This window comes from Megascapheus bottae, chromosome 10 (assembly GCF_031878675.1).
Source record: "Megascapheus bottae isolate mThoBot1 chromosome 10, mThoBot2.hap1, whole genome shotgun sequence".
Classification (NCBI taxonomy): domain Eukaryota; kingdom Metazoa; phylum Chordata; class Mammalia; order Rodentia; family Geomyidae; genus Megascapheus; species Megascapheus bottae.
The window spans coordinates 57,695,565-57,721,085 of NC_143518.1; the positions used below are offsets into that span (position 1 = coordinate 57,695,565).

Genomic DNA, 25,521 nt, shown 5'->3' on the forward strand with positions numbered 1-25,521 from the left:
GCTAAGGGGCAATGTCCTAAAGTTCAAGCCCCAGTACTGGTACATGTGAGCATGCACACATGCATGTATGTGCATACACACACACACACACGCATGTTTGAAAGGGTGCATATTGCATTTCAAATGGAGATGTTCTAGCTCTTCCAAATAAGAATCCATTGACAGAATTATTTGTTGAAAAAAAGCAGCAGCCCAGCTTTAACTAGAGCACGGTGAGCCCATGTACGACAGACAAACTTTCAACTATATTTGGGCACAGGACCAGGACATAGGAATTCAGGGATGGATGAGAGATGGTCCTATGCTTAGGAGCTTCTGGAAACAAGCAGGGTGACCCAGCAATGTGCTATCTCGATGCATATATTTAACTAGGGAGAATGTTCCAGTGGCTCTTAGCATCCCCGTGGTCCTCTTCTTCATCTCAGCCCTCATCATGGCTACAGGCTCATCAACGTGAGTGGATTGCCACTGATTTCACAGCTGGTGAACCACGAGCAGCATTGAAATTCAGGTTTGTCGGACTATGGAGCCTAGATTTTCCACTACCAGGGAATGAGGAGGATGGGGACAGCTGCATAATTTGACACTGGGCATACTGAAACAGAAAGTGCCCAATTTACGAGAGAATGCTCCTATCCTGAGTCAAAAGTTGGATTCAACCATCTGAATGTCGATGTTTCTTCCAACTCTAACTCTATGCTGTACCATTCCAGTTCAGTCTGAGAAAATAAGGTTACAAGGTAAATCCACTGCTAAAAGCAATTCTGAAGCATCTTTGAATCCAATGAAATTTTCTTCTTCACAATTGCAGGGTTTGGTTTGTTTGTTTTAAGCAGTGCTAAGGATCAAAGCCACAACCTTAAATGTGCTAGGCATATTCTCAACCTATTATGGTGTTTCTTAAACCAAGACCTGTGACTCCAGGGGGTTATGCGTAAAATGTATTAGAATGTTGAAATGAGAGGTCAGGCCTGGTGACACGTGCTTGTAATCACAGCTACACAGAAGGTGCAAACTGGAAGGACTGAGTTTTGAGGTCAGTCTGGGCAAAAATGGTAGCAAGACCCCATCCCAATTAGCAAGTTGCGTATGGTGGGATATGCCTTTGGTCCTGGCTTTGAGGATAACCACAGGTAGGAAGATCATTGTTCAGTCTAAACTGGACAAAAGCACAAGACTCTATCTAAAAAATAACTTATGGAGCCCAAAGGGCTGGAAGTATGGCTCTATGGCTCAGGTGGCAGAGCTCTTGGCAAGCTTACGGCCCTAAATTTAAACTTCATACTGCCAAATATAAATTATATTCTAAAACAGTTTATAAAGACCCAACTTTCTTTTGCCAGGCTAATTCATCCATCACTGAAAGATTTCTTTTGGAAGAAAAGGACTTCAGTTTCTCAAGCCAGACTGGAAAAGTGTAGATGAGGATCTAAGAGGTGCGAAAGAATTGCTTATGTTTAGAAGGCATGTGTAACATGGGCATGCTGATGAACCCTTATAATTCCAATACTCAGGAAGCTGAAGTAGGAGAATTAGGAATTCAAGGCCCATCTGGACTGTGCAATGAGATTCTATCTCAAAAAGGCAAAAATCAACCAACCAACTAACCAACCAACCAAAGGCTACTGTGTATTGTTCAGGTTTCACAGACAGCTTCTGGGCCATTCCTTTATCATAGGAAGCTAACTAGATGCCTGTTGCACTTAGCCCGGTGTTTGGCTCACAAGGTCTATTTCCTGTGTGGCTCCTTTGCCCTCCACTTAAAGGGTAAACATCTTCAGTTAGGAGTTTTTCCAAGAGCTGGGGGACTGTGAAGTTGCCCTCAGCCTGGACAACATCAGGGTAGGTAGTAGGCTGAGGTGTGCCCACACCTTCCTGGCATTTCCTTCCTTTCTACCATTCACCCCCTGCTTGCCCCAGTTCTCTAGAACAGAGCTCAGCAATTCTTTGAAATAAAAAAAAAATGCATGAATGAAATATAAGGGGTGAAACCCACGGACTTGGTCTGAGGCTGGGAAAGCCGCAGCCAAGGTGTTAAATAACCACTCTTCAAACGAGGAGGAAATCGAATCTGGCTGGAGCAGCGGCTCCTGACTTTCCTTCTCCAGGCTCATTTGCTCCCACAGGAAGTGGGGGCCCTACCCCAGCTCCTGTTACAGGCGGCAGGCAGCCCACGAACTCGACGCCCTGTGGTTGTCCAAGACCTAAGCCCGGTGGAAAGTTTCACCTTGAGGAAGGAAGTTTCCATTCCCGCTTCCAGCCCCTGAGGGAGAACACAGTGTGGCAGACTTCCAGGCATGTCCCCTGGGGACAGCCTGCTACTGGCCCTGCCAGCCGCTAGGCACCTCCTCATTGAGGCCTTGTACCCTCCTTTGGGATATGCTTTGGTCTCTGTGAGATGCCCAAACTCTGGGCCCAACACTTGGCCTTCATAAGCAATGCCCTGGACTGTATAATGACACTGTCCCTACACGTGTCCCAAAGGTACCAGCTCTCAGAACTGGTCCACACACTTCACCTTGTGTGGAACCTTCTGATCCTCCCCAACAACTTCAGAGATAGCTATTGTTTTCCTTACTGAAAGATCAGGAAAATGAGATTCAGGAATGTTAAACTGCTTGTCTAAGGCCCAGGTTGGGTTTGGATCAAATTCTATTGATTTCACCATCACAGTATGTTTTTCTTACCTGTTTAAATTAAATTATTATTATTTTTGTCAGTCATGGGCCTTGAACTCAGGGCCTAGGGTGCTTTCCCTGAGCTCTTTTTCTCAAGGCTAGTGCTCTACCACTTTGTGTCACAACATTACTTCTGGTTTTCTGGTAGTTAATTGGAGATGAAGAGTCTCACAGTCTTTTCTGCCTAGGCTGGCTTTGACAGCAGCCCTCAAATCTCAGCCTCCTACATAGCTAGGAGTACAGGTATGAGTCACAAGTGCCCAGCTTGAATTTATTTTTTCTGGTTATTGCGTTTGTTGTTTTGTTTTTGAGCTGATACTGGGATTTGAACTGTGTTGTCACTTAGCTTTGTCGTGTAAGTCTGGTACTCTACCACTTAAGCCACAGCTCTACTTCTGGGAATGTTTGGTGGCTAATTAGAGATAAGAGTCTTATATACTTTTCTGCCCAGGCTGACTTCAAACTGGGATCCCAGATCTCAGCCTTCTGAATAGCAAAGATTACAGGCATGAGCTACTGGGACCCAATTCAGGTTTGATTCTTCTGTTTTACTTTGTTGAGATATTATATAAAGTTCAAGATGGAAAAAGCTAACCAAGAAGTAACCCCTTTCTCTCCTTACTAACTCCATGATCAGTGACATGGAGCAGGGATAGAGGAAAGGATTCTTGCCTCCTCTTTCTTCAAGATAATACTTGGTAGATGATCCCTTTGCAAATCCTCTCTACCTCCAAACTTTCCTTCCATCCCAGTCCTCCCAGAAACAGCCAGATCTTCCCTTCTGAGCAAGGCCTTCTCATATGTTGTGGTCGTGACTTCTCACTCCACACTCACAGACAGAATGGAGTCACAGTAGAGCCTTGAAGAACAAGTCTATCCATCATCCCTTTTGGTTCTGGAAGCAGGTTGAATTCAGTTGATTTAATTCCATCCTACTTAGCTCAGGCTGACAAACTAATGAGTCCATCTTCTCTGAGAACATCCAAAGGTTGAAAGGCAATGGGGTAGGGAGGCAGCCACAGAAGGAGACATGACCTCAGAGGATTCGGAGACATGGTATGTATGAGGTACCTTATGAACGGCTAAGGGCTAGGCAAGTGTGGAGACATTCGTGTTGCTATGGCTACCCAAGCACCTTTGGGTATACCCTTGGCGAGCCAGATGACAAACAGTGGGACAATGTCTTCTAGATCCCAAACACCCCTTCTTAGGGCTTTATGAGCACACATCACTTTTTGGGGTGGAGGGGGTGCTAGTACTGGGAGCTTGAACTCAGGATTTCACACTTTCACTTGGTTTTCTCCACTCAAGGCTGGAGCTCCACTGCTTGAGCCATAGCTCCACTTCTGGCTTTTTGCTGATTAACTGAAGATAAGAGTCTCATAGACTTTTCTTTCCAGGCTAGCTTCAAACTGGGATCAGCAGATCTCAGCCTCCTAAATTAGCTAGGATTACAAGTGTGGACCACCAGTGCCTGGCTTCAAAACTCCTTTCTAACGTCCTCCCAGGGGCCCCCAGTCACTTACATTGGTTTTCTGCTTGTCCAGCCAGGAGGCCCAGAGGTCTTTTTGGAGCCTGGGCCTCCTCCTCCTCCAGGTGGAAGTCCTCAGCCTGCCACTGCCCAGAGGCCTTGAAGAGTCTGGCACAGGCACCATAGGCACAGCACTGGTAGGCATAGGGCACCTCCAGGATCCTGAGGGGGTAGGATTGAGCTGCCTTAGTGTGTTTGGAGTCAGAACCCAGCCTGTGTTACAATGTATCCAGCACAAGGACTGGCTACTTAGTACCTGCCTCTACGACACTCCTAAGAGCCCTGCTCCTGTGTTGAAGCCTCCATGCGAATGGAATAGCCACACTCCTAAGCTGAAGGGTGCTGGGCCTGTTCCAGTTTTCCCATTCACATTCAGGATGGAGGTAGACACAAACCTTCTGCCCATCAATTAAGGAATCTCTTCAACAGACAGGCAATTCCCCAAGGCCACATAGTACTAGGGGGTGTTGGTCCCCTTCCCAGGCAACCAGTCTTCCTTTATATTTAAGGAAGCAGGGACTGGAGATGTAGCTCAGTGACAGAGTGCTTGCTTAGCCTGCCAGAAGGCTCTGGGTTTGACCCCCCAACACTGTCTCCTTTCCAAAAATAAAAGCAGGCAAGGATACTCCCAGGGAATCTTTACCCTTTCCCTCTGCAAAACCCACACTCCATCCCTTTCTGCCTTGGGACACATCAGATCTGAACTTGTTCTCTTAGGGTGAGGGCAGATGCCTAGGGCATTTCATTCGCTTGTAGCAGACAAGGCCTGGGCCACACAAGCAGTGCTGCTGCTGGGCTGCCACTGCATGAAAGAGGCCTGGATGTCATTAGCACCAGGGACTGGCTGTGCAGCTTGTTTTCCACTCATCAGTGCCCTGGGCTCTGCCCCGATTCCAGGGCCCCAGATGGCGCCCAAGTAAGGACGGATAGTCTGGCTGGGATGAACCAGACAAGAAGAGAGGTGCTCCAAGGACCTTCATATCAGCTTACTCCCATCCTCACAGGGCAGCCCCAGTGTCTTCTGGGATTGGCACTTGGGAGGGAGAAATGCTTCAGAGGAGATAGGGGTAAGAAGGAGACAATGCACTGATCCAGCTGGTGGGAGGTCAGGTGAGCCTGCCCTGTCTAAGCTTGGCCAAAGTCTAAGCCACTAAGGCTCTTCTCAAGTGAGGTGGGGATGGAGGGGAACAGCTTTTCCCTTGTCCCTCCATGATCTCCAGCTGCCCCAAAGTGAACATCTCTAGGTGTCAGAAAAAGTATGTGCTCACCTCAGTTTGGGGAAACTGTCCTTGGAGAAGGCCTGAGACAGAGCCAGGTTCCCTTTGAGCTTCAGATGCATCAGGCCCCCCAGCCCGGCCAAGGGTAATATGGTCAGCTGATTGTCTGTCAGGTCCCTAGGACAGTGGATGGTCAGGGTTATTGGCACTCAGTGGGATTGCTGAGGGGCAGGGCTGTGCAGAGGGTGAGACCAGTGTGCCTGGGATGGAGGCAAGAGGAAAGGAGCAAAGGACAGAAGGTAAGCGCAGAGAGAGGACAGTGTGACCCGTGGGGGAGGGCCCTTCTAACTCATTGATTCATTCAAGAAACATCCAGCACCAATCTGGACCAGCGGCTGTTCTAACAATGCCAGGCTGTCCCAGCTTATAGATAACATACAGAGCTCCGAAAGATACCTCCTGTCCCCAATCTGAGTTCCACCCAGGGCCCCTGCCCACTATGTTCCCCGGGGGGGCCGGCCTGTTCTTTGTTTCCCTTCCCTACCTTTACTCTGCTTTTCTAGTAGTACAAGAGGCTGAGTAGGTCTAAGACAGAGCTGGTCATCTGGCTACAAGCAGAGATTGGGTCATCCATTTTCCCTTTCAGGCTCTGTCCTGTAGCCAGAGGTGCAGACATTATTAGTAGAAGTCGGAGCTCCAAAGCAAACAGCAAGACCACAGACTGTGCGTCGTGGAAACTGCTCTGGACTGGCAGGCAGGAAACCTGGCACTGCTACCAACTCACTATGTAACCAAAAGGAGTCAAAACTTTGCCTGAGTTCCAATGTCCTCACCTTTCAAAGGATAAAAATATCTGCCCTACCTATCTGGCAGGAGTAGAGCAAACAGGAGAGGAAAAACGGAGGTGAGAGTCTTAAGACCACAGCCCAAAGCCCAGAGAATCGCAGCCTGTGGAGGGACTGAAGCCACCTCATCAGAAGCCCTGGGCTCTGGCCTTTGGCTGAGCAAGCTTCTTGCCTTGGGCCTTGGAGACATCACCAGTAAAATGTGGACCTGGGACTAGCTGATCTCTGAGGCTAGGACCGGAGCTAGGCCACAGGAGCCTATATATTATTAAGAATCTGGGTGGACATGCCTTTAGGACACACAATTGTCCCAGCAGGCAGGTGGAGCATTTGCTCTGAGTCCTTGTACAGAGGATAACCTGTACCCACAGTGTGTGGCAGGCCTCATCTGGCCTGCCACAATGACTATGGAGTCAGTCTTACATGATCTCTCTTACACAATTTCAAGACTCTGTTGCTGCCCAGGTGCTAGTGGCTCATGCCTATAATCTTAGCTACTCAGGAGGCTGAGATCAGAGGATTGAGTTTCAAAGTCACCCCAGGCAGGAAAGTCCATGAGACTCTTATCTCCATTCAACCAGCAAAAAGCTGAAGGTGAAGATGTTCCTCAAAATGTGCCACCAACCTTGAGCAAAAAAGCTAAGGGAACAGCACCCAGACCCTGAGTTCTAACCCCGGTATATAGAGACGGGGGGAGGGGAGAGGGGGAGAGGAAGAAGAAGAAGAAGGAAGAGCAGGAAGGAGGGAGAGAAAGAAAGAAAGTAGAGATAGGGAAAAAGGGAAAGAGGAAGAAAGAAAGAAGAAAGAGAAATATGGAGGAAGGGAGAGAGGGAGAAAGGAAGAATAATGGAAAGAAAGAAAGAAAGAGATAGGGAGGAAGGGAAGGAGGGAGAAAGAAAGAAAGTGAGGGCGGGAAGGAGGGAGGGAGAAAGAAAAAAAAGAAAGAGATAGGGAGGAAGGGAGGCAGGGAGAAAGAAAAAAGATAGGGAAGAAGGGAGAGAGGGCGAAGAGAGATAGAAACAGAGAGAGATAGGGAGGAAGGGAGCGAGGGAGAAAGAAAGAAAAAGGAAAGAAAGAAAGGAAGGAAGGAAGGAAGGAAGAAAGAAGAGAGAGAAAGGGAGAGAGGAAGAAAGAAAGAAAAAAAGAGGGGGGAGGGGAGGAGGAGGGAGGGAGGGGGGATCTGTTGTCTTCTGCTTCCCACAATGACAGCAGACCTTGAGTCTCTTGCACCCTGGGTCCATGCCCCTTTTTATTGGTCATGTGGAGAATGCACAGGCTGGAGTGGGTTGGCACATGGAGGACCAAGACTGCTGCTATAGAACATTAGCAGATGAGGTTCCAGAGCTTGCAGGACATCAGCTTTGTTCAACAAACCTCAGAGTCTGTCAAACAGACTGTCAGAATGATGGATTAGGCTGGAGACTATCTCCCTGAGATGTGTAGTCAAACATTTTCTGCATGTCCCTGGGGCTGGAGACGCAGTTCACTGGCAGAATACTCGTCTAGCATGCATAAGGCTCTGGGTTTCACCTCAATCTTGCAAAATAAACCTTCAAACCCCGCCCCCCAGCCAAGAAGAACCAGAATCACACACACAAAACACAAACAAAACAAAAATATATGCCTGTTCCTGCTCAGGGGTGGCCCTCCTGCTTCCACTGGCCATCCTAGAGTCCTTGTTGATCCCTAGCATCCAGGGGAAAAGGCAGTGGCCACTTACAGCTTAACCAGTGAGTGCAATGTTGAGAAGGCCTCGGGGTGGATGGTCCGGATAGCATTCCAACTTAGGTCTCTGTGGAGAGAAAGTATATTATAGGAGGAGACAATGACACGCACAGGGACCTCTGCTCAATCTGGGCTTTCCCTCATATTCTTTACCAGACCCTAACCTAGCTATGTCCCTAAGATAGGGACATAGCATCTTGGCTCTATGGCTCTGTGGCATGCTGGGTAATGCAAAGCAGCGTCTGAAGCTGTCTGGATGGAAAGGACCCTTCCTGATGCATGCTGGGAAAGAAGCTATGGAACAGGGAAATGGTGTGCCTGCCATGCATGCTTAAAGTAGATGCATGTACTATGGGCATGAGCCTGGCAGAGGGACACAGAGTCTCAACACCCCTGGGTGCTTCAGGTACTCACAGAGCTTGTAAGGAGCTAAGCTGGCTGAAGGTGTCGGCTCCGATTTCCCAGATCCGGTTGTGTTGGAGGCCACTAGAGTAGCAAGAGAGACTAGATGAGTCTTCAGGCTCAGACTCTGGCTCTGCTCCACACCCCCGGAGCACTGGGAGGAAGAAAGAAGAGCCCCCCACTTCTCCTGGCACAGGAAGAAAGGACCCAGCCCGCGGAAGTCACCAGAATTAAAGGGAGCACAAGGGGATCCGGTTGCTTTGGGTAAGTGGGTCAGGAGACAAAGCCACAAAACCATCGCTGTGGCCCCAATGCGAGTCAGCTTCCAGTGTTCCCACCGGGCCTGGCTCTGAGCCTGGCTGATCTGCCTTCCATACTCCCCCACTGTCATGGGTCCTCCAGACCCTGGCCCAGCAGCAGAGCACAGCCCAGACCTTGGACAGCCCCAGGGATGGGCTTGAGAGCTCAGGAGGCAGCTTGTCTGAATAGGAGATGGACCCTGGCCTCTGCAATGACAAAGACCTCATCATCACCCATGCTTGTATCTCTTCTCTCCTAGACGCACCACTGCATGGCCCAGAGGCAGGTACAGACATGGGGCTGCCAGGAGGCTCAAAAATAAAACAAAATAGGAAGTGGTACTGTGGCTTAAGGGGTAGGATGGTAGTCTTGAGCTGAAGAGCTCAGGGACAATGCTCAGGTCCAGAGTTCAAGTCCTATCCCGAACAAAAAAAATACATACATATATATACATATATATGTATGTACATATGTATGTATTCACACACACAACAGCAACAACAAAACCCAGGAGCTGGGAGAATCGAGCTTCAATAATTTTCAAATGAGTTTTTTCCTTGTGAAACTTGAGTCTCATGTACATGTCCAAGTCTATGAAAGAACACAGATGTGTATGCATATGTGTGCGAGCACTGATGGAGTGTGGAAAGGAAGAGGGCACACTCCAAAATTCAGGGTACATGAGCAACCCTGTGCCCAACCTTGAGGTGACCCTGTTTTCCCACTAGCTTTTATTACTACTGGATGACTCTGTTGCAGTTGCTTATACAGAGCCACCTTGAGATTCCTTTAGAAAACCAGCTCCTGGGTCTGTCATCTGCTTGGAGTCCCGTGAGCCATGTCAGGCCTCTGTCAAATTTCTAGTCCTAACTCTGAGTTTAGTTGACTCAGAGAAAGGGAAAGGTCAGAGTGTGCTGTGACCTTGCTGTTGCCAGACCTGCTGAGAATCTGGCTTCCATCCTTCATTTCTCCCTTGTCCCCAACTCACATTTCCTCCAGCTTCTGACACCTGTGCAGGCTGGGCAGCACCTCAATCTGATTATGGGACAGTTCCCTGGAGAGGAGAGAGAGAGGAGGGCCTGGGTGGGGTGAAGCAGTGGCTATGGGGAGGAAGGGTGAGAGAAGCAGCCCTTGTCAGGCCTGTGCCTTCCTGTCAAGCAGGTAAAGGCCATGGCACCCTGCAGGGACTGTGGATGCACCTCACACGAGGGTACCATTTTCTCGACAAGTCCTGCTCTTCACAGGGCCTCAAAGGGCTGACTTGGTATTTTGTCCAGTGAGGCTGCCCTAGCCATATGGAGGCCTGAAGGACCCTTGGATAAACTTCCTGAGAGTAGAACTGGAAGTGCATGGAGATGAGGGGGTAGGCAGAGAGTAGGGCACAGGGCATGGGACCCTAAGATAGCCGGCCAGGAGAATGTGGGCATTGCTGAACAAGCTAGCCAATGGCAGCTCTGCCAGTGATCTTACAATCACCCTTTATGAAAATTGGCAAGGAAGAGCAGAGCTGGGGACCTCGGGGAGCATTGGATTAACCCTTTCACTTAGATAAGGAATTTGAGGCCCAGGGCCTCAGAACCGGATGTGTCCAATGACATGTTGCCAGCCATGGCAAAGTGGGGTATGGAGCCCCGCATCTTCAGATACCCCTGTGTCAGCAAACCCTGTCCGAGGTGGTCCCTGGATTTAGAATGGAGTTGAGGGGGAGATTGAAAAAAACAAACAAACAAACAAACTATGACATAAGTTTATAGACCACTTGAGTACCTCCAAAGTCCCAGAAGGAAGTAATTTCCTGTATAAACTAGAGTTTATTGAGTACTTACTATGTGCTAGGCTTGTTACATATATTTTCATAACCTTTACAAGTTTACTCTCATTTTACAAATGAGGAGATTAAGGTTCCGAGGTGTGAAATAGTGAGTCTAAATCAATACAGCTAATGAATCTCAGAGGTAGGCCTCAAACAACCCAGGTTTGATTTCCAGAGAGCCTGTCTCATCCTCCACAAGGATGACATTTTAGTCCCTACTGGACAGGTTCTCAGCAAAAGCTTAGGCTGCCCCCTTCTCCAGCAAGAGTCATGACTAAGTGGGACTTAGGGACAGACAGGGGAATAATGCCAGGACTGTAGATTGCTTGTGAGCCACTCACAGGACTCGAAGTCTGGGCAGCTGTTGGCACATTCCCGATGGGAGCAGCCGGATGCCTGCGCGAGTCAGAGTCCTGCAGGGAGAACAGAAACAGAGCTGGCACCAGGCCCAGAGCCCTGCCATTCCCAGCCACCTGTCCCCAGCTCTGAGCCTGATACTATCATCAGAGTTTGGGGTCGGGGGAGAGGCAAGACTGACAAAAGAGAGACAGGCCAGTGGGTAGGGCTATGAGGACAAAAGCTGATCCTGGCATCTGGGTGCCAAGCTTCCCTAAGTCTGAAGAAATTGAGGATGGTAGTGGAGCTAGAAAGGGCTCCAGCCCAGGAGCTCAGCTTGGCAGATAGTCTTGCATGCCTAGTCCATTCTTTCCACCCTACTCCATCTCCTCCTCCATAACTGTCCCCAGCAACACTGGACTTATGGGCCAAGGACTAAATCTTCTGTGCTCCAGGGGCCTTGGGAAGGAGGGGATGGCTGTGGCAGGGAATAGATAGAAACGAGCTCTGTCTAAACCATGGGAACACAGACTTTGCTTCCTGTGTCTGGGGAGGGAGAAGAGATGGGAAAGAAGGGGAGGAGCTAGAGGGCCAGGGTGGGGAGGGCATGGGGGCAGGTTGGAGAATAGGCTTGGCTTAGGCACATGGTGTCTCAAGAAAGACCCAAGGCCAAGGTCATTCTTGGGAAACTATGACTTCCCTCATAGAAAATTTCCCACATGCCACTGAAGCTAGAGGGGAAACAATGAAGGCACAGAGGAGAGTTCCAGCTAGCAATGACAGCTCAGCAATGAGCTGACTCCTCATAATCATATTGGGTGCTTGCTTGATTACTCTATTCATGAGGACCTACTATGGGCAAATGCTCCCTTAGAGGGCAGAGAAATCAGAGAATCAGGGAAAAGTCTTTGTTGTAACTAAGCCTCCAAAAGAAAAAAAAATGGATGGTTTTTTACCATCCTACTCCTCATTCTAAGTCCTTGGTGTATCAGTGTACCTGCCAGACTAGAAATAGCCAAGCCCAACTTACTAACCCTGAGGCAAAGTAGTACCATATCTGGAGATGGGCCCAGGCCCTGGGTCAGCAGTAAAGGTAGGCCATAGGAAGAAGGAGGGAGCACAGAGTCTGGACCTTCCAGAGACAGGAGGCTGAAGAGCTTCAGAGGGTACTTGGGAGAGGGCAGCTAGGGAGACCTAGCAGGTAGAGGAAAACAGAATCTACTCACAGAATCTCCAGACTGGTGGTGCCTTTGAGGTCTGGGAACTGCTGGATGTCTGCAGCACCATTCAGGGATCTGTGAACAGAGACAGCAGCCTTGGAAAGGTGGGTTATCAACAGCTGGGCTCTCTGCCCTTAGATATCTTCTATCTTGGGGTCTCTAACTTTGGGGCATATGTCACCTTTCCCTAGTCTTCCTCCACCCAGCCACTCTGGCCTTGGTGGTGATTGAAACATGTTTAACAGGGTCCAAGCAGCCACTTCCTTTCTGTTGTTTTGTTAGGGCAGGGCCTCGGGATGTAAGAAAGGCTGACCTCCAAATCACCATCCTCCCATCTCAGCATCCCAAGTGCTGGGATGGCAGACGCGTACTACCACATCCAGCTCAACTACTGTGTGTAGAGGGGGGCAGGTACTGGGGCTTAAACTCAAAGCCTCATGCTTTCACTTGGCTATTTTGCTTAAGGCTAACACTTTAAACAGAGAGTTAGAGCCCTCAGAGGCTGAGGGTTAAAGCTGATGGTTAAGCTGGGTGCCAGTGGCTCATACCTGTAATCCTAACTATTCAGGAGGTTGAAATTTGAGAATCATGGTTCAAAGGTAATCCAGGCACAAAAATGTGTAGGACTCTCTCTTTTTAAAAATTTATTTAATTTTTCAAATTACCTTTAAGTATTTGTACAAAGAAATGGTCACTTAACAAAGCAATTTATAAATACAGTGCAGCTTAATTAATGTTACCCCTTTCAACATGCTTACCCATCCCTCCCTTTGGGAGACTCATCTCCAATTTACCACCACCAAAAAGCTGAAATGGAGCTGGAAGTGTGGTAGAATACTAAAGCTAAGGATCAGCACCCAGACCCTAAGTACCAGCACGCATGCGCGCGCACACACACACACACACACACACACACACACACACACGCACGCACGCACGCACGCACGCACGCGCACACACACACACACACGCACGCACGCAAAAGAAAAAAGAAAGGAAACCCTGAGGGTCCTGGTCTCAAGCCCAGGCAGTACTAGAATACCTTGGATTCCGCCTATAAAGAGGAAGAATGGCATATGTTGGGATAAAGATGAAATATGATAATATGAAAATGAAACAAGTACTTTGAAGGGGTTCACTATGCACCAAGAGGCCACAGGATGCTGAAGCAATCCATAGATGTTTTTGTGTAGTGGGACATGGCTGGAAATTAAAAGTTGGGGAAAGGAAACCAAGGAGATCTTCAGGTTAAGTGGGATAAATATGGTCAAGTGAGGGGCCTAGAATTCTCTTCTCCAAGCCACTGTACAACCAGCCTACCAGCCTTGAGAACACAACACTCAGAAGCTCAATTTATTGCACCCTAGTCCAGGAGATATCTATGAAGCAACTACCAAGAGCAGGGTAAACTGTAGAGGCCAGATGAGTCTCGTGTCTATATGGAAAGGGGTCCTTGACATTCATTTGAGATCTGGGAAGAAGCTACAAGTCATGGAGGTAGAGGGAGGCCAGTAAGCCCAGACAGATCTGAAAGCAGGTGCGCATAAAGTAAATGTCTGCAGGCCTGGAGGCCATGCCTTTCCTGAGGGCTAAGCCTAGCGGGGAGAGAGAGAGAGAGAGAGAGAGAGAGAGAGAGAGAGAGAGAGAGAGAGAGAGAGAGAGAGAGAGAGAGAGAGAGAGAGAGAGAGAGAGAGAGAGAGAGAGAGAGAGAGAAGAGGAAGAGAAAGGGAGGAGAGAAACCTCAGAGTCCACTTACAGTGTGTGCAGTTTAGGCAGGAACTGGAATGCTGACCTTCCCACAAACTGGATTGGGTTATCATAAAAGTGGCTGGAAGAAAAAGACAACACCACCTTAATTCTGGGGCTTACCCATTTTAGGGGACCAAGGCCCACCTGTGCTTCCTTCTCTTTCAATGAAGACTGGAAGAAAGGACACGGAAGATGCAGCCATCTCACACCTCTGTCTCCCCAGGCCTTTTGTCTTTTCTCCCAAAGTGTGCCCTCACCCACCCAAAGATCCAGAAAGCAATACTCACATGGTCTGCAGCAGGGGATTGCCCATGAAGGCTTTCTCTGGGATAGCTTTGATATTGTTGTTATGGAAGCCCCTGGAAGACAGCACCCAGAGCAGTGACCCAGGGACCTCCATGGGACTTCCAACAGTTGACTAGACATCAGCCTGGAGATCCCGGGTCCCAATCCTGCCTGGGAGATTTCTTAGTTCAACAGATTCATCCTTTCTGAAGAGAGCAAGGGGAGAAGCCCAGGGTTGCAAGCCTCAGGAAGCCTATGAGAGCAATTCAAGACCAAGCAACCGCATTCAGGAAAATCTTCTCCTTGCTCAAATGTGACAGGGGTTCCAATAGCACCCTATCATATCCGGCTTCTGTTTGTGTTCCATAGTCTCTCTCACCTGTATCCTTCTTGCTGTCTTATCATTGCTTCCCCTTTTCTCACAGGTTCACCCTCAGACACCTCCAGCTGGGGCCCTTAACAAGACTTGTTTGTTGTTCCTTCTAGTCACTCATGCTCTTCTGAGTCCCTCCTCTGTGACTGGGCTAGCCCAAACGTTGAGGAATTTAGCATATTTGTAAGGATAGAGGCTCTGACCTCAAGCAGCTTTCTTCCAGTGGATAATAGATGCATTAATAGATTAACAGATAGATTGATCGATGGGTGGTTTGGGTGCTGGTGTGTCCGTAGACTATCAGCTGAGAAGGAGGGAAGACGTGTCCTGACTGTGATGACACCATTGCATGCCAGACCGAATAAGAGAAGAAAAAGTAGAAACCCAGCTATGCAGCATACTCCTCCCTGTTTCCTGGCTGCTATGATATGAGTGGCTCTGTTCTCCTCTGCTCTGCCTTCCCTAGCAGAAGTGGACTGAAACCTCTGAAAAATGAACAAAAGAAATCCTTTCTCCTTAGGTTATTTTGCTTAGCTATTTTGTCACAGGAACAAGTCTAAGACAGATGTATAGATAGACAGATACAGACATAAATGATTTAGATATAAAATAGATAATAGATATGGGTGGATGGATAAGACATACAAACATCCCTATGCATGAATATTCTTGCCCTTGATAACTTTGGTCTTTGCTCTGTCTTTCCTAATGCTTTGTTCTTTTCTTTTTTTTTTGCCAGTCCTGGGCTTGAACTCAGAGCCTGAGCACTGTCCTTGGACTTTCCCAAGGCTAGAGCTCTACCATTTGAGTCTCAGCACCACCTCCAGCTTTTTTCTCTCTATGTGGTACCGAGGAATCGAACCTGGGTCTTCGTGCATGCTAGGCAAGCACTCTACCACTAGGCCAAACTCCCGGCCCTTGCTTTGTTATTTTCTGTACCCATGCTTTAGCGTACCTTCCTATTCCAGTTCTCTCTTGGCAGTACTGAGTTTTGAACTCAGGACTTTATGCATGCAAGCCAGGCACTCTATTGCTGAGCCATGCCTCAGGTTATTTTTAGATTAAAGTCTCACCTCCTGCTTGGGCTTGCTCCTAGACTGTGATTCTATTTTTTACTTTGTATCATAGGTAGAATGATAGGTATATACCACTATGTCCCAATTCTCCCATTGAGAGGAAGTCTCAGAATTTTCTGGACAGGCTGGCTTGGAATGGCAATCCACCCAGTTTCAGTCTCACAACAAGTGGATACTGCTATATTCAGCTATCAGTTGAGATGGAAACTTGAAAACTTTTTGGCCTTGATTTCCCCCAAAGTCCTCAAAATTTCACTTTACCAAGTGGCTAAGATTACAAGCATGAGCTGCTGGTGCTTGGCTCTTCTGTGCCCTCTGACTGATTAGATGTCATCTTTTGTAGCATCTCAAAAGAGGAGAAAATCCAGACCTCAGTGGCTCATTGGCAAAAGAATTCCAATAGTTTCTCATTGATATCTTTTCCTCTGGCTGGGCCAGCCACCCCTCATCTGTCACCTACATATGGCACCCACACCTTCCAACTTCTGAAAGAGGTATTAGGTCTTAGATGGTTATTTGAGCCATGGAGATGCTGGGTTCTCTGAAAGTTTGGGGCTCATTTCATGAATTTTCATGTCCTCTGAATCTGACTCCAGCCCAACTGTATGCTAAATCTCTTAGGTCCTTAAAAGCCCTGCCTCCAGCAATGCTAGTGTTACTACAGTGGTTATCTTCTGTCAGCTCCACATTCTAATGAGGTCCCTATCTGTACCACTCTCCTGCCTCAAAGCTTGTGCTCCTCTGCTGTGATGGTGCCTGAATCCCACATCAGATAGGAATCAGCATTTTTTTGCCAGTCCTGGTGCTTGAACTCAGGGCTTCATGCATGCTAGATAAGCATCTTACCTCTACGCCACGCTCCTGGCTCCAGGGATCGGGAATTTGAGCCTTTAACTCTCTTTCTTTGTGTGGAGAGCAGGAAATTCATATTCTCTCCCCCCCTCTCTGTCTCTTTCTTTCTCCATTTTGCCCTAATTTATCTTGATATACTAAAAAATAATTCCTTGTTCAAATTTCTACCTGTTGTGAGATCTCTTGAAATGCTTTTCACAAGTAGATCTCAAGAGTCTGTAATTTTGCATGGAAACTGGGAAGATGAAGGAAGCCTCATCTCTCGGTCTGGTGACATCAAGATGTCTCAATCCACAATCATCCGTCAATGTTACTCTGAACTCCCTCGGTCATTTTGCCAATACTACACAATTTAGGTTTGCTTTTGTCCTGTTCTCTAGTTACATAGGTTCTGTCGTGTTGTTCACGAGGTTGGAGGATCTCTGGGGAGAAACCACTCTTTCCTTGTTACACTCTTCCCTTGTGTTTAGCACCCATCTCAGAAACTAGCACAATGGGAACTCAGAGAATACTCAATGAGAATAATAAATATGGTTGTGGGGGAACCATAGCACAGTCCACTCTTAGTCCCTCTAAGGACAAGGTGCTGAAATACAAATCCTGCAAGCAATCCCTCCACCCTCTCCCCACCGGTTCATCTTTTCCTTCCCCTCTGTACATAGCCCAACAGTGGCAAGGTCAGGCCTGGGCTGTAAGAAGTGGCGTGTGCCTCGGTCTTCCCACGTTGGAAGGACTGGAGGCTATTTCTACCAATGACACACACCCAGAAAATGGTTAAAACCAAGCTGCCCTGGGGGCTGGGAAGGGCTGCAGCTCCAGCATTTACAAGGACCCTGGGAGGTGAGGAGGTGAAGGAATGATGGAGGCTGGGGGACTGGCTTCAGCCTCTGCCCTCGGGTGGAGAAGAACCCACAGAAACCAACAGAAGAGCTTACAGTTCCTGCAGTCTGCCCAGGGTCCGGATGGCCACAGGGAACTCCTGCAGCTCATTATAATTCAGGTCTCTGGAATGAAAAGCAGAACAGTCATTAGCACAGAGGCTTAACAGGGCATGTCAGGGTCCCCAAGAAATGGAAACTTGGCTGTGGGATTGGCCAGAAAGATGGGTTTTCCAATCTGTTGGATTCCGCTGCCAAGGTCTGGAAACACATATTTGGAATGTTTGTACTCTGTTCCTGCTCCACAAATCCTCAGGCTCAGAGCCTTCCTGGCTGCAGAACTGTTTTGAGTAGAGGAGACACTTCAAGGGTACCTGGAGCCCCTTTTCCCCCCAAAGTCTCCACAAGCCAATGAAAATAAATCAGGCCTTTGGAGCCATGGCAAGGTTTGAAGAGCAGGGAACATAGAATGATCTTTTGTTACCAGGGCTCAAGATTCTAGAAAATTCCTCAAGTGACTACTTTGGTTCTAGCTTCTGCTAAGGTCATCTATAAAAAAATGGACAGAGGAATTGTTTTTTATGATTTTTTTTGCCAGTCCTGGGCTTGAGCTCAGGGCCTGAGCACTGTCCTTGGACTTTCTCAAGGCTAGAGCTCTACCACTTGAGCCTCAGCACCACTTCTGGCTTTTTTCTATGTATGTGGTACTGAGGAATTAAACACGGGTCTTCGTGTATGCTAGGCAAGCACTCTACCACTAGGCCAAACTCCCAGCCTTTTTTGATGTTTTATTTTGTGCATCTTGTATTTTTTTTGTTGGTGGCATGACAGCTCATCTTTATTTTTTTTTCTTACCCTTTGCTACACTTTCCAATTTCTTTATACAATAAACAGGTATCACCTGGTAGCATCAGAAAATAAGGAAGGAAAAAAATTTAAAGATGTTGGTTAAAGAGATTTAAGTGTGAATGACTTTTCAGGAAGAACATCTTTTAAAAATATTAAGTAGGTTAACAAAGGCGTTATAATTCTGTAAGTCAGGTTATGAGCACCATGCTTCTTGATCAGTGTCACCCCTTTCTTGGTTCTCCCCTATTTTCCCTCTCATGTTCTTACTCTTAAGTTACATAGTGAACATTGAATATAATGACTAAATTGGTTCACCCTTCTTGCTTTTATTCCTATGGCCTCCCCTTTGCCCACACCCCAAAACATGTTTTCACTTCCTAGTATTCATTTTGACAAACAGTACTTAGTTTAGCATCATTGGAACTTCAAATATCCACACTGAGTCCCCTAAGTTCAGGGATTGATCCTACACGAAAGTTTATACCTGAGTGTAAAGAAAGAAAAAGAGTGAGAGAAAGAGGCACTCAGGATACCATAGTATAGGCGACAGGAGCTAGATAGGGACCCCTAAGTAACTGTAGCTTCAACGGTCAACTCCTTCAAAAGAACTTATGTGTTTGTGTCCTTGGAGGTAATGACAGGGCAGAGGAAGGGAGGAGAGATGGGAGAGGCAAGAACAAATTCCATTTACTTTACAACTGCTTATTACTAAAGAAAAAGCCCCAAGTATGAGACTATCAAAAGTGTGTATGTGTATGTGTATGTGTGTATTTCTGTACATGTGTGTATGTATATGTTCATGTGTATGTATGTATATATATGTATGTGTGATGACTATTGAGGTAACTGGTTAAATGTGATACCCTACATCTTTGCCTATGGCTTCCCTATGGCTCAAGTGGTAGAGCACAAACTGTGAGTGAGAAATTATCTGCATTTTGGCAGGGGGGGGGGAAGAGGCATAGAGGATTTTTTTTTAGAACATGTCACTGCTGTATGACAGAATCCCTCGAAGACTAGGACTACTTCAGAAGAGATGACAATTTTCAAATGTGGGTGGTTTGTTTTATTTTATATGACAGTCCTGGGGTTTGAACTCAGAATGGGCACTATCCTTGAGCTTTTTTTCCCTTTTTTTGCCAGTCCTGGGCTGAGGATCAGGGCCTGAGCACTGTCCTTGGGTTTTTTCCAAGGCTAGAGCTCTACCACTTGAGCCATAGCACCACACTTTCGGCTTTTTCTATGTATATGGTACCGAGGAATCGAACTCAGGTCTTTGTGCATGCTAAGCAAGCACTCTACCACTAGACCAAACTCCTAGCCCTTCCTTGAGCTTTTGTGCTCTACCACTTTAGTAACAGCTCAACTTCTGGCTTTTTCTGTGGTTATTTGGCAATGAGAGTCTCACAGCTTGCCTGGGCTGGCTTTGAACCACAATCTTCAGATCTCAATTTCTCCAGTAGCTAGGATTATAGACATGAGCCACCAGTGCCTGGCTAAATTTCAAGTGCTTTTTAAAGTGGGCTTTGGTTTTACCCAGTAGCCCATATAGAAATAAGCTTGATGAGTGGTGGTAGTAGGAGGTTTTGTGATATCGCTAAAATCCTGTTGCTCAGTTACACATTTTGGGAGTGGGAAGGGGTTGAGCATTCCAGGAGATCCTGAGCCCATCCTCTTAGCCTTTTAAAGCTTCTTTTGGTGGTACTTGGGTTTGAATTCAGGACCTGCGGTCATTATACAAGTACAGTATTACTTGAACTATCTCCAGTCCTTTTTGCTTTCATTATTTTTCAAATACAGTCTTATTTTTGTCTAAGGCATCCTGGATCGTGATCCTCCTATTAACACTTCTCCTCATAGCTAGGATGACAGGTGCATGTCACTGCACCCAGCCTTTCATTTGGTGAGAGCCAAATAAAGGTTTGAGCCCAGGCTAGGCTCAAAACTCCATCCTCCTGACCCCCAGCCTCTTCTCCGTCTTTTAAAGCCACTCTTGCCCTGATCATTTTAATGGCTGTTCAGTGCCAGGGCAGAGGGACCACAGAGAAGTCCTTTAATTATAGAGTGATGTGGCAGGATTTGTGGATAAATAGCATGTTAACATGGAGATAATGACAGGTTCATCTACATGACAAAGTCATTATATTTAATAGTCCTTAGATAGAGCCAGGAACTCAGCCCAAGGACCAGAGAGGCAATGACAAGCGCCTGGCAGCCAATGAGCTGGATAATTGTCCCCCTCTCTACACACACTAATTACCTGATTACTTGCAGACTGCCTTGGTGATCTCAAGGCATGACAGCAGAAACCCCTTTCTGCTCTACTCTAGCCTTTAGTGATCCAGACACCTTGACCAGCTCACAGAGACCTTTCCGTGGGCCATGTGAGGGCAGGTCTCGGTCAGGCTGAAGCCTGAACATGTGCAAAGCTCTATTGAAACTAGAGGTATTTGAGGAAGGAGCATGGAGGCTTTCCAAACTTCAGAGTCCTTGGAGCTCCAGAAGAGACGTGGAATTTGAAGCCAGGAGCACTGAGAGTAGAAACAGCAGAGAGATAATCCTCTTTATCCATCAAAATGATGGACACTTTTTTCCCTGTGTGTGTGTGTGTGTGTGTGTGTGTGTGTGTGTGTATGCATGTGCGTGTACGCATGTGTGTGTTTCTGTTTTTGGTACTGAGGCTTGAACCCAGGGCATGACCCAGTTAGAAAAACACTTTACCATTGAGCCATATCCTAGCTCACACTTTTTTGTTCTTAAATTGAATTTATTTTCACATCTCAAAAACTCAAAGCCAACGGTCCCTCTTTTATTTATGTTTACTTACTTATTCTTGTGCTTGTACTCAGGTTTAAACTCAGGACCTTGCACTTTCACGTGGCTCTTTTGCTCAAGACTGAGGTTCTACCTCATGAGCTACACCTCCACTTCCACGAGCCCCTCTTTTCATGTGGCTCATCTCCCTTAGGAATTCTCCATTTGTTGTCCTAGGAGAACTCTATTTTCCATAAGGAAATATTATTTCTAATGCAAAGAACTATGGCAGTCTAGCCAGTCTGGCTTCAAGTACCTTTGCTTGCTGTCTCTTCTATCACAGATGCTCTTGCCCCACATTTGGGTTTTTTTGTGGGGGAGGGAATGAGGGTGGGGGAAGGTGGTACTGGGGCTTAAACTCAAGGCCTAGGTGCTGTCTCTTGGCTTTTTCAACTCAAAAGGTGGTATGTTCTACCTCTTGTGCCACATCTCTACTTTTGGCTTTTGCTCAGACTTTTCCGCCCAGGCTGATGCAAATTGATCCTCAGGCCTCAGGCTCCTAAGTAGCTAGAGCCACTTCTGTGGCTCTGTGAGACTCCCGCCCCCGAGAGCTGAGGACCAAAATCAGGGCCTTACACTTTCCAGGCAAGGGTTCTTCCGCTGAGCTAAATCCCCAAACCCTCTATGAGACTCTTATCTACAAATTAATCACATTAAAAGTTGAAAATGGTGCTGTGACTCAAGTGGTAGAGTGTTAGCCTTGAACAAAAGGAGCTCAGGGACAGTTCCCAGGCCAAGAGTTGAAGCCCTGGAACCAACAAAAAAATGTTTTAATGGACTGCTTTTATCAGTGGCATTGACCAATAGAATGAGATAGACATGACTTGGTTGCTAGAGCCTTGTAGCCTTGACCTTGGATGATGCTTGTTCTACTATGTAATTCCTTACTGTAATAACACCAGGTAAGGAAGCCTAGATTAAAATCTTAGATGGTCAGGAGTTTGGCCTGGTGGCAGAGTGCTTGCCTAGCATGCATGAAAACCCAAGCTCGATTCCTCGGTACCACATACATAGAAAAAAAAAAGCCAGAAGGGATGCTGTGGCTCAAGTGGTAGAGCTCTAGCCTTAAGAAAGCCCAAGGACAGTGCTCAGACCCTGAGTTCAAGCTCTAGGACTGGTAAAAAGAAATAAATAAATAAAATAAACTCTGAGTTTTTCTTTTCCTGTTTTTTAGTGGGGGCAGGGAGTTGTGTGATGTAGGAGATAAAACCACCACACCAGTGAGCTCAGACAATCCACATACTCACAAGAAATAATGTGATTTTAAGATACTATATTTTGAAGTAATCTGTTCTGTTGCAACAGATAACAAGACTCTTTACTTGCTTTGCTTTCCTAAAAATTATAATAAAGAGAGGTATTCGAGGAGGAAGCATTGGAAGCTTTTTAAATTCTGGGGTTCCTGGAGCTAACATATATTAATTTTCTTTCTACTTTACCAGAATGAAAGCTCTTTGTACATAGGTTCTCTGTTTCAGATCCTAAACACCCAAATAAGACTGACACAGAGTTCAATAAATAGGTGTTTCATGAATGACTGAAAAGCTTAAAATAAACTAATGAAAAGCACAAATGAACTCAAGAAAGTCTTAATCTTGGGTGTTTAGGGGTATATTATTTTTTTCTTTTTCTTTTCTGTCTGTCTTTCTTTTTTTAATGTATATGTGCTAGTAGTGGACCATGAACTCAGGGCCTCACATTCTTGCTTGGCTCTTTCCACCTGAGAATGGTACTCTATAGTTGAACTACATATCCACTTCCAGATTTTTGCTGGTCAATTAGAGATAAGAGTCTCATAAATTTTCTGCCCAGGCTGGCTTTGAACTCAGATCCTCAGATTTCAGTCTCCCGGGTAGCTAGGATTGCAGGTGTGAGCCACCATCGTCCAGCTAGAGGTACATTCTTAGATTCTGAGGCTGATGTTAAAATTACATGGGATAATTTGGATTTGATTTTTTTTTTGCCAGTTGTGAGATTTGAATGCAGGGCCTGGGCACTGGTCCTGAGCCAATCTGTGTTCAGGCTAGCACTCTACCACTTGAGCCACAGCACCACTCTGGCCTTTTCTGTTAATGTGGTGCTGGGGAATCGAATCTAGTGCTTCATGCATGCCAGGCAGGCCCTCTACCTCTAGGCCACACTCCCAGCCCCTCACATGGGATAATCTTGACTGACACCATTAGTATTGCCCAGAGCCATGGAGAACATGGCTTTGGTCCTGTGTGACTTTGGACCCATGTTCAGGCAGCTAAATTGAGTGGTTCCAGTTGTCCTTGGAAGTTTCTGGTCAGGATCTTTGCCAGGAGTGAACGGACAGTGGGGAAAGACACATGGCAAAGGGCATGTGAACGCGAAAGCTATTTTTGTAGAGAAATGTGGGAGAAGAAAAATTACACAAATGTCAAAATGAATTCTGCAAACATCCCACCAATGAGGTAGCCTGAATTTTCCCATTTGGATGTCTCCATAGATTCAGTGACCTGGTAATTGCCAAAGCCTTGTTTCCTATAATGCTGTGTAAATCTAATTGCCTAGGGAATACGTCCTTGTAACTTTCTCTGCCCCTGATGAATTCAACACAGGCCCATTTATTGCCAAATATCCCCAAATATATGAAGAATGCTACTGGTAAACTACTGGTAAACTGGAAGGTAGCAAGATGAGTATAAATAGTTCTTGTCTAGGCAAGTAAGCAATTTAGCTACTTAGGATACTGAGATCCAAGGATCCCAGTTCAAAGCCAGCCTGAGCAGGAAAGTCTGCAACACTTTATTTTCAATAAATCATTTAAAAGGAGAAAGTAGAGCTCTGGTTTGAGTAGTAGAGTGCCAGTCTTGAATAAAAAAAGGCTAAAAGATAATGCCCCGGCCCTGAGTACAAGCCCCAATACTCACATCTACACACATGCACACACCATACACAAAATATATAAGACATGAGACTCCTCAGCATAATGTTGTGGGTCTTAACAAACAAACAAAGCATCATGACCTTCAGAGACATGAGTGATGGTTACACAACCTTGGCAGACCTGCAGGACTTTATGCCCTTTGAACCACATGACTTGGTGGCAAAGGCTGAATTTCAGTAGGAAAAGGATGCTACGTCAAGCAGAGAAAACATTTAGAGGAAGTAAACATTTTCAGCGTTGTGTATGAAGAAGAGAAAGTGGTGTAGCGTGACAGGCTCATAGGACAACATTCAGTGTTAAGGTAGGAGGCTCCCCCAACCCCAATGCTGTATGCTCACCTATCAGGGCGCCACCTACAGGTCATATATGGAATAATATTGGTAGAGCACTGACTTGTGCCAGCCACTAAGGACTGTGACTGAATGATCTCTCAAATCCTCCAACAGCTGTAGCAGGTAGATTTTCTTATTTTACAGTCAAAGAAAGTAAGACACAGAGAGCAAACTAGTTTCTCAATCAGCAGCAAATGACAAATGGGCATGGCAAAGAATCTGCCAAAATCCTTTTTATTTCCTGTATGTGGAGAAAGACTACCCTCTAGGAAGTCTGCTGTCCTTGGACTGTTTCATGATTCCGAAATAAACTTTTATTGTGTTTGAGTGTTGGCACATATTTGAGTCTGTCTATTAGCTTATCATAACAAATCCAGTATTTCAGTCAGGATTTGAACCCTGGCTGTTAAGAGTCTATTACACATCTACCAGAAGCATCTTTCTAAAATACAAAGCTCATTCTGTCACATTCCTACGCTGGAACAATCTGAAAAAGGCTTCCAGAGCAAAGTTGAAATTCCTTAATGGGCTCCAATGCCCTTAACCAACCGGTAATATCACCCACATTTCAATCCAGCATGTATTTCCATACTTTTGTATATTTACAAGGACCAGGCCCTCTAAATATTCCATCCTGGAATGACCTTTCCCCACATCCTTAGCTGTTGAAATTCTAGTCATCCTTTGAAGTTGGGCTCAAATATACCTTTCTCTATGAATCCAGCCTCATCCCTGCAGTTAGAGGGAATTGCTCCCTGTCTCAGCAGTTTTCTGGTATTTTCTTTCTTAGCTCACATAGCCATAGACTTGTGATGGTAGTAACAGTAACTGCTATGTAACAGTCATAGTTCCAGGTAATTTACTTACATTAATCCATTGAATATCTGTTATGCCAACTCTTTCAGACCTGTATTGTTATTACCTGATTCCCCTCCTCTCTCCTTGGCCAGTCCTGGTGCTTGAACTTGGAGCCTGGGAACTGTCCTTGAGCTTCCTCAAGGCTAGTGCTCTACCACTTAAGCCACAGCACCACTCCAAGCTTTTTCTGTGTATATGGTACTGAGGAATCAAACCCAGGGCTTCATGCATGCTAGGCAAACGCTGGACCACTAGGCCAGACTCCTGGCCCACATATTCCCCTCTTTGTGTGCAGTGTTGGGGCTTGAATTCAGGGTGTGGGCATCATCTCTTAGTTTTTTCACTCAAGGGTAGTGCTCTACCACCTGAGCCACACTCTACTTTCAGCTTTTTTTCTAGCTAATTGGAAATAATAGCCTCATGGACCTTCCTGCCCCTGCTGGCTTCAAACTTTGATCTTCAGGTCTCAGTAGCTAG

The 25,521-nt window shown here is 46.5% G+C and overlaps 1 protein-coding gene across 3 annotated transcripts in view; it reads right to left on the minus strand.

Annotated features, from left to right (window-relative positions):
* The window catches only part of Lgr6 (leucine rich repeat containing G protein-coupled receptor 6), a 115,607-nt gene that overhangs the window by 8,502 nt on the left and 81,584 nt on the right, over positions 1 to 25,521 (minus strand). For all 3 annotated transcript variants that reach the window (XM_090341423.1, XM_090341422.1, XM_090341424.1), the window contains 10 exons: positions 17,338 to 17,406; positions 14,104 to 14,175; positions 13,824 to 13,895; positions 12,074 to 12,142; positions 10,853 to 10,924; positions 9,687 to 9,752; positions 8,411 to 8,482; positions 7,992 to 8,063; positions 5,478 to 5,603; positions 4,205 to 4,371 (listed from right to left, as the gene is read on the minus strand). In XM_090341423.1, the coding sequence (XP_090197549.1) occupies positions 4,205 to 4,371; positions 5,478 to 5,603; positions 7,992 to 8,063; positions 8,411 to 8,482; positions 9,687 to 9,752; positions 10,853 to 10,924; positions 12,074 to 12,142; positions 13,824 to 13,895; positions 14,104 to 14,175; positions 17,338 to 17,406 (857 nt within the window). The remainder of the gene's footprint in view (positions 1 to 4,204; positions 4,372 to 5,477; positions 5,604 to 7,991; positions 8,064 to 8,410; positions 8,483 to 9,686; positions 9,753 to 10,852; positions 10,925 to 12,073; positions 12,143 to 13,823; positions 13,896 to 14,103; positions 14,176 to 17,337; positions 17,407 to 25,521) is intronic.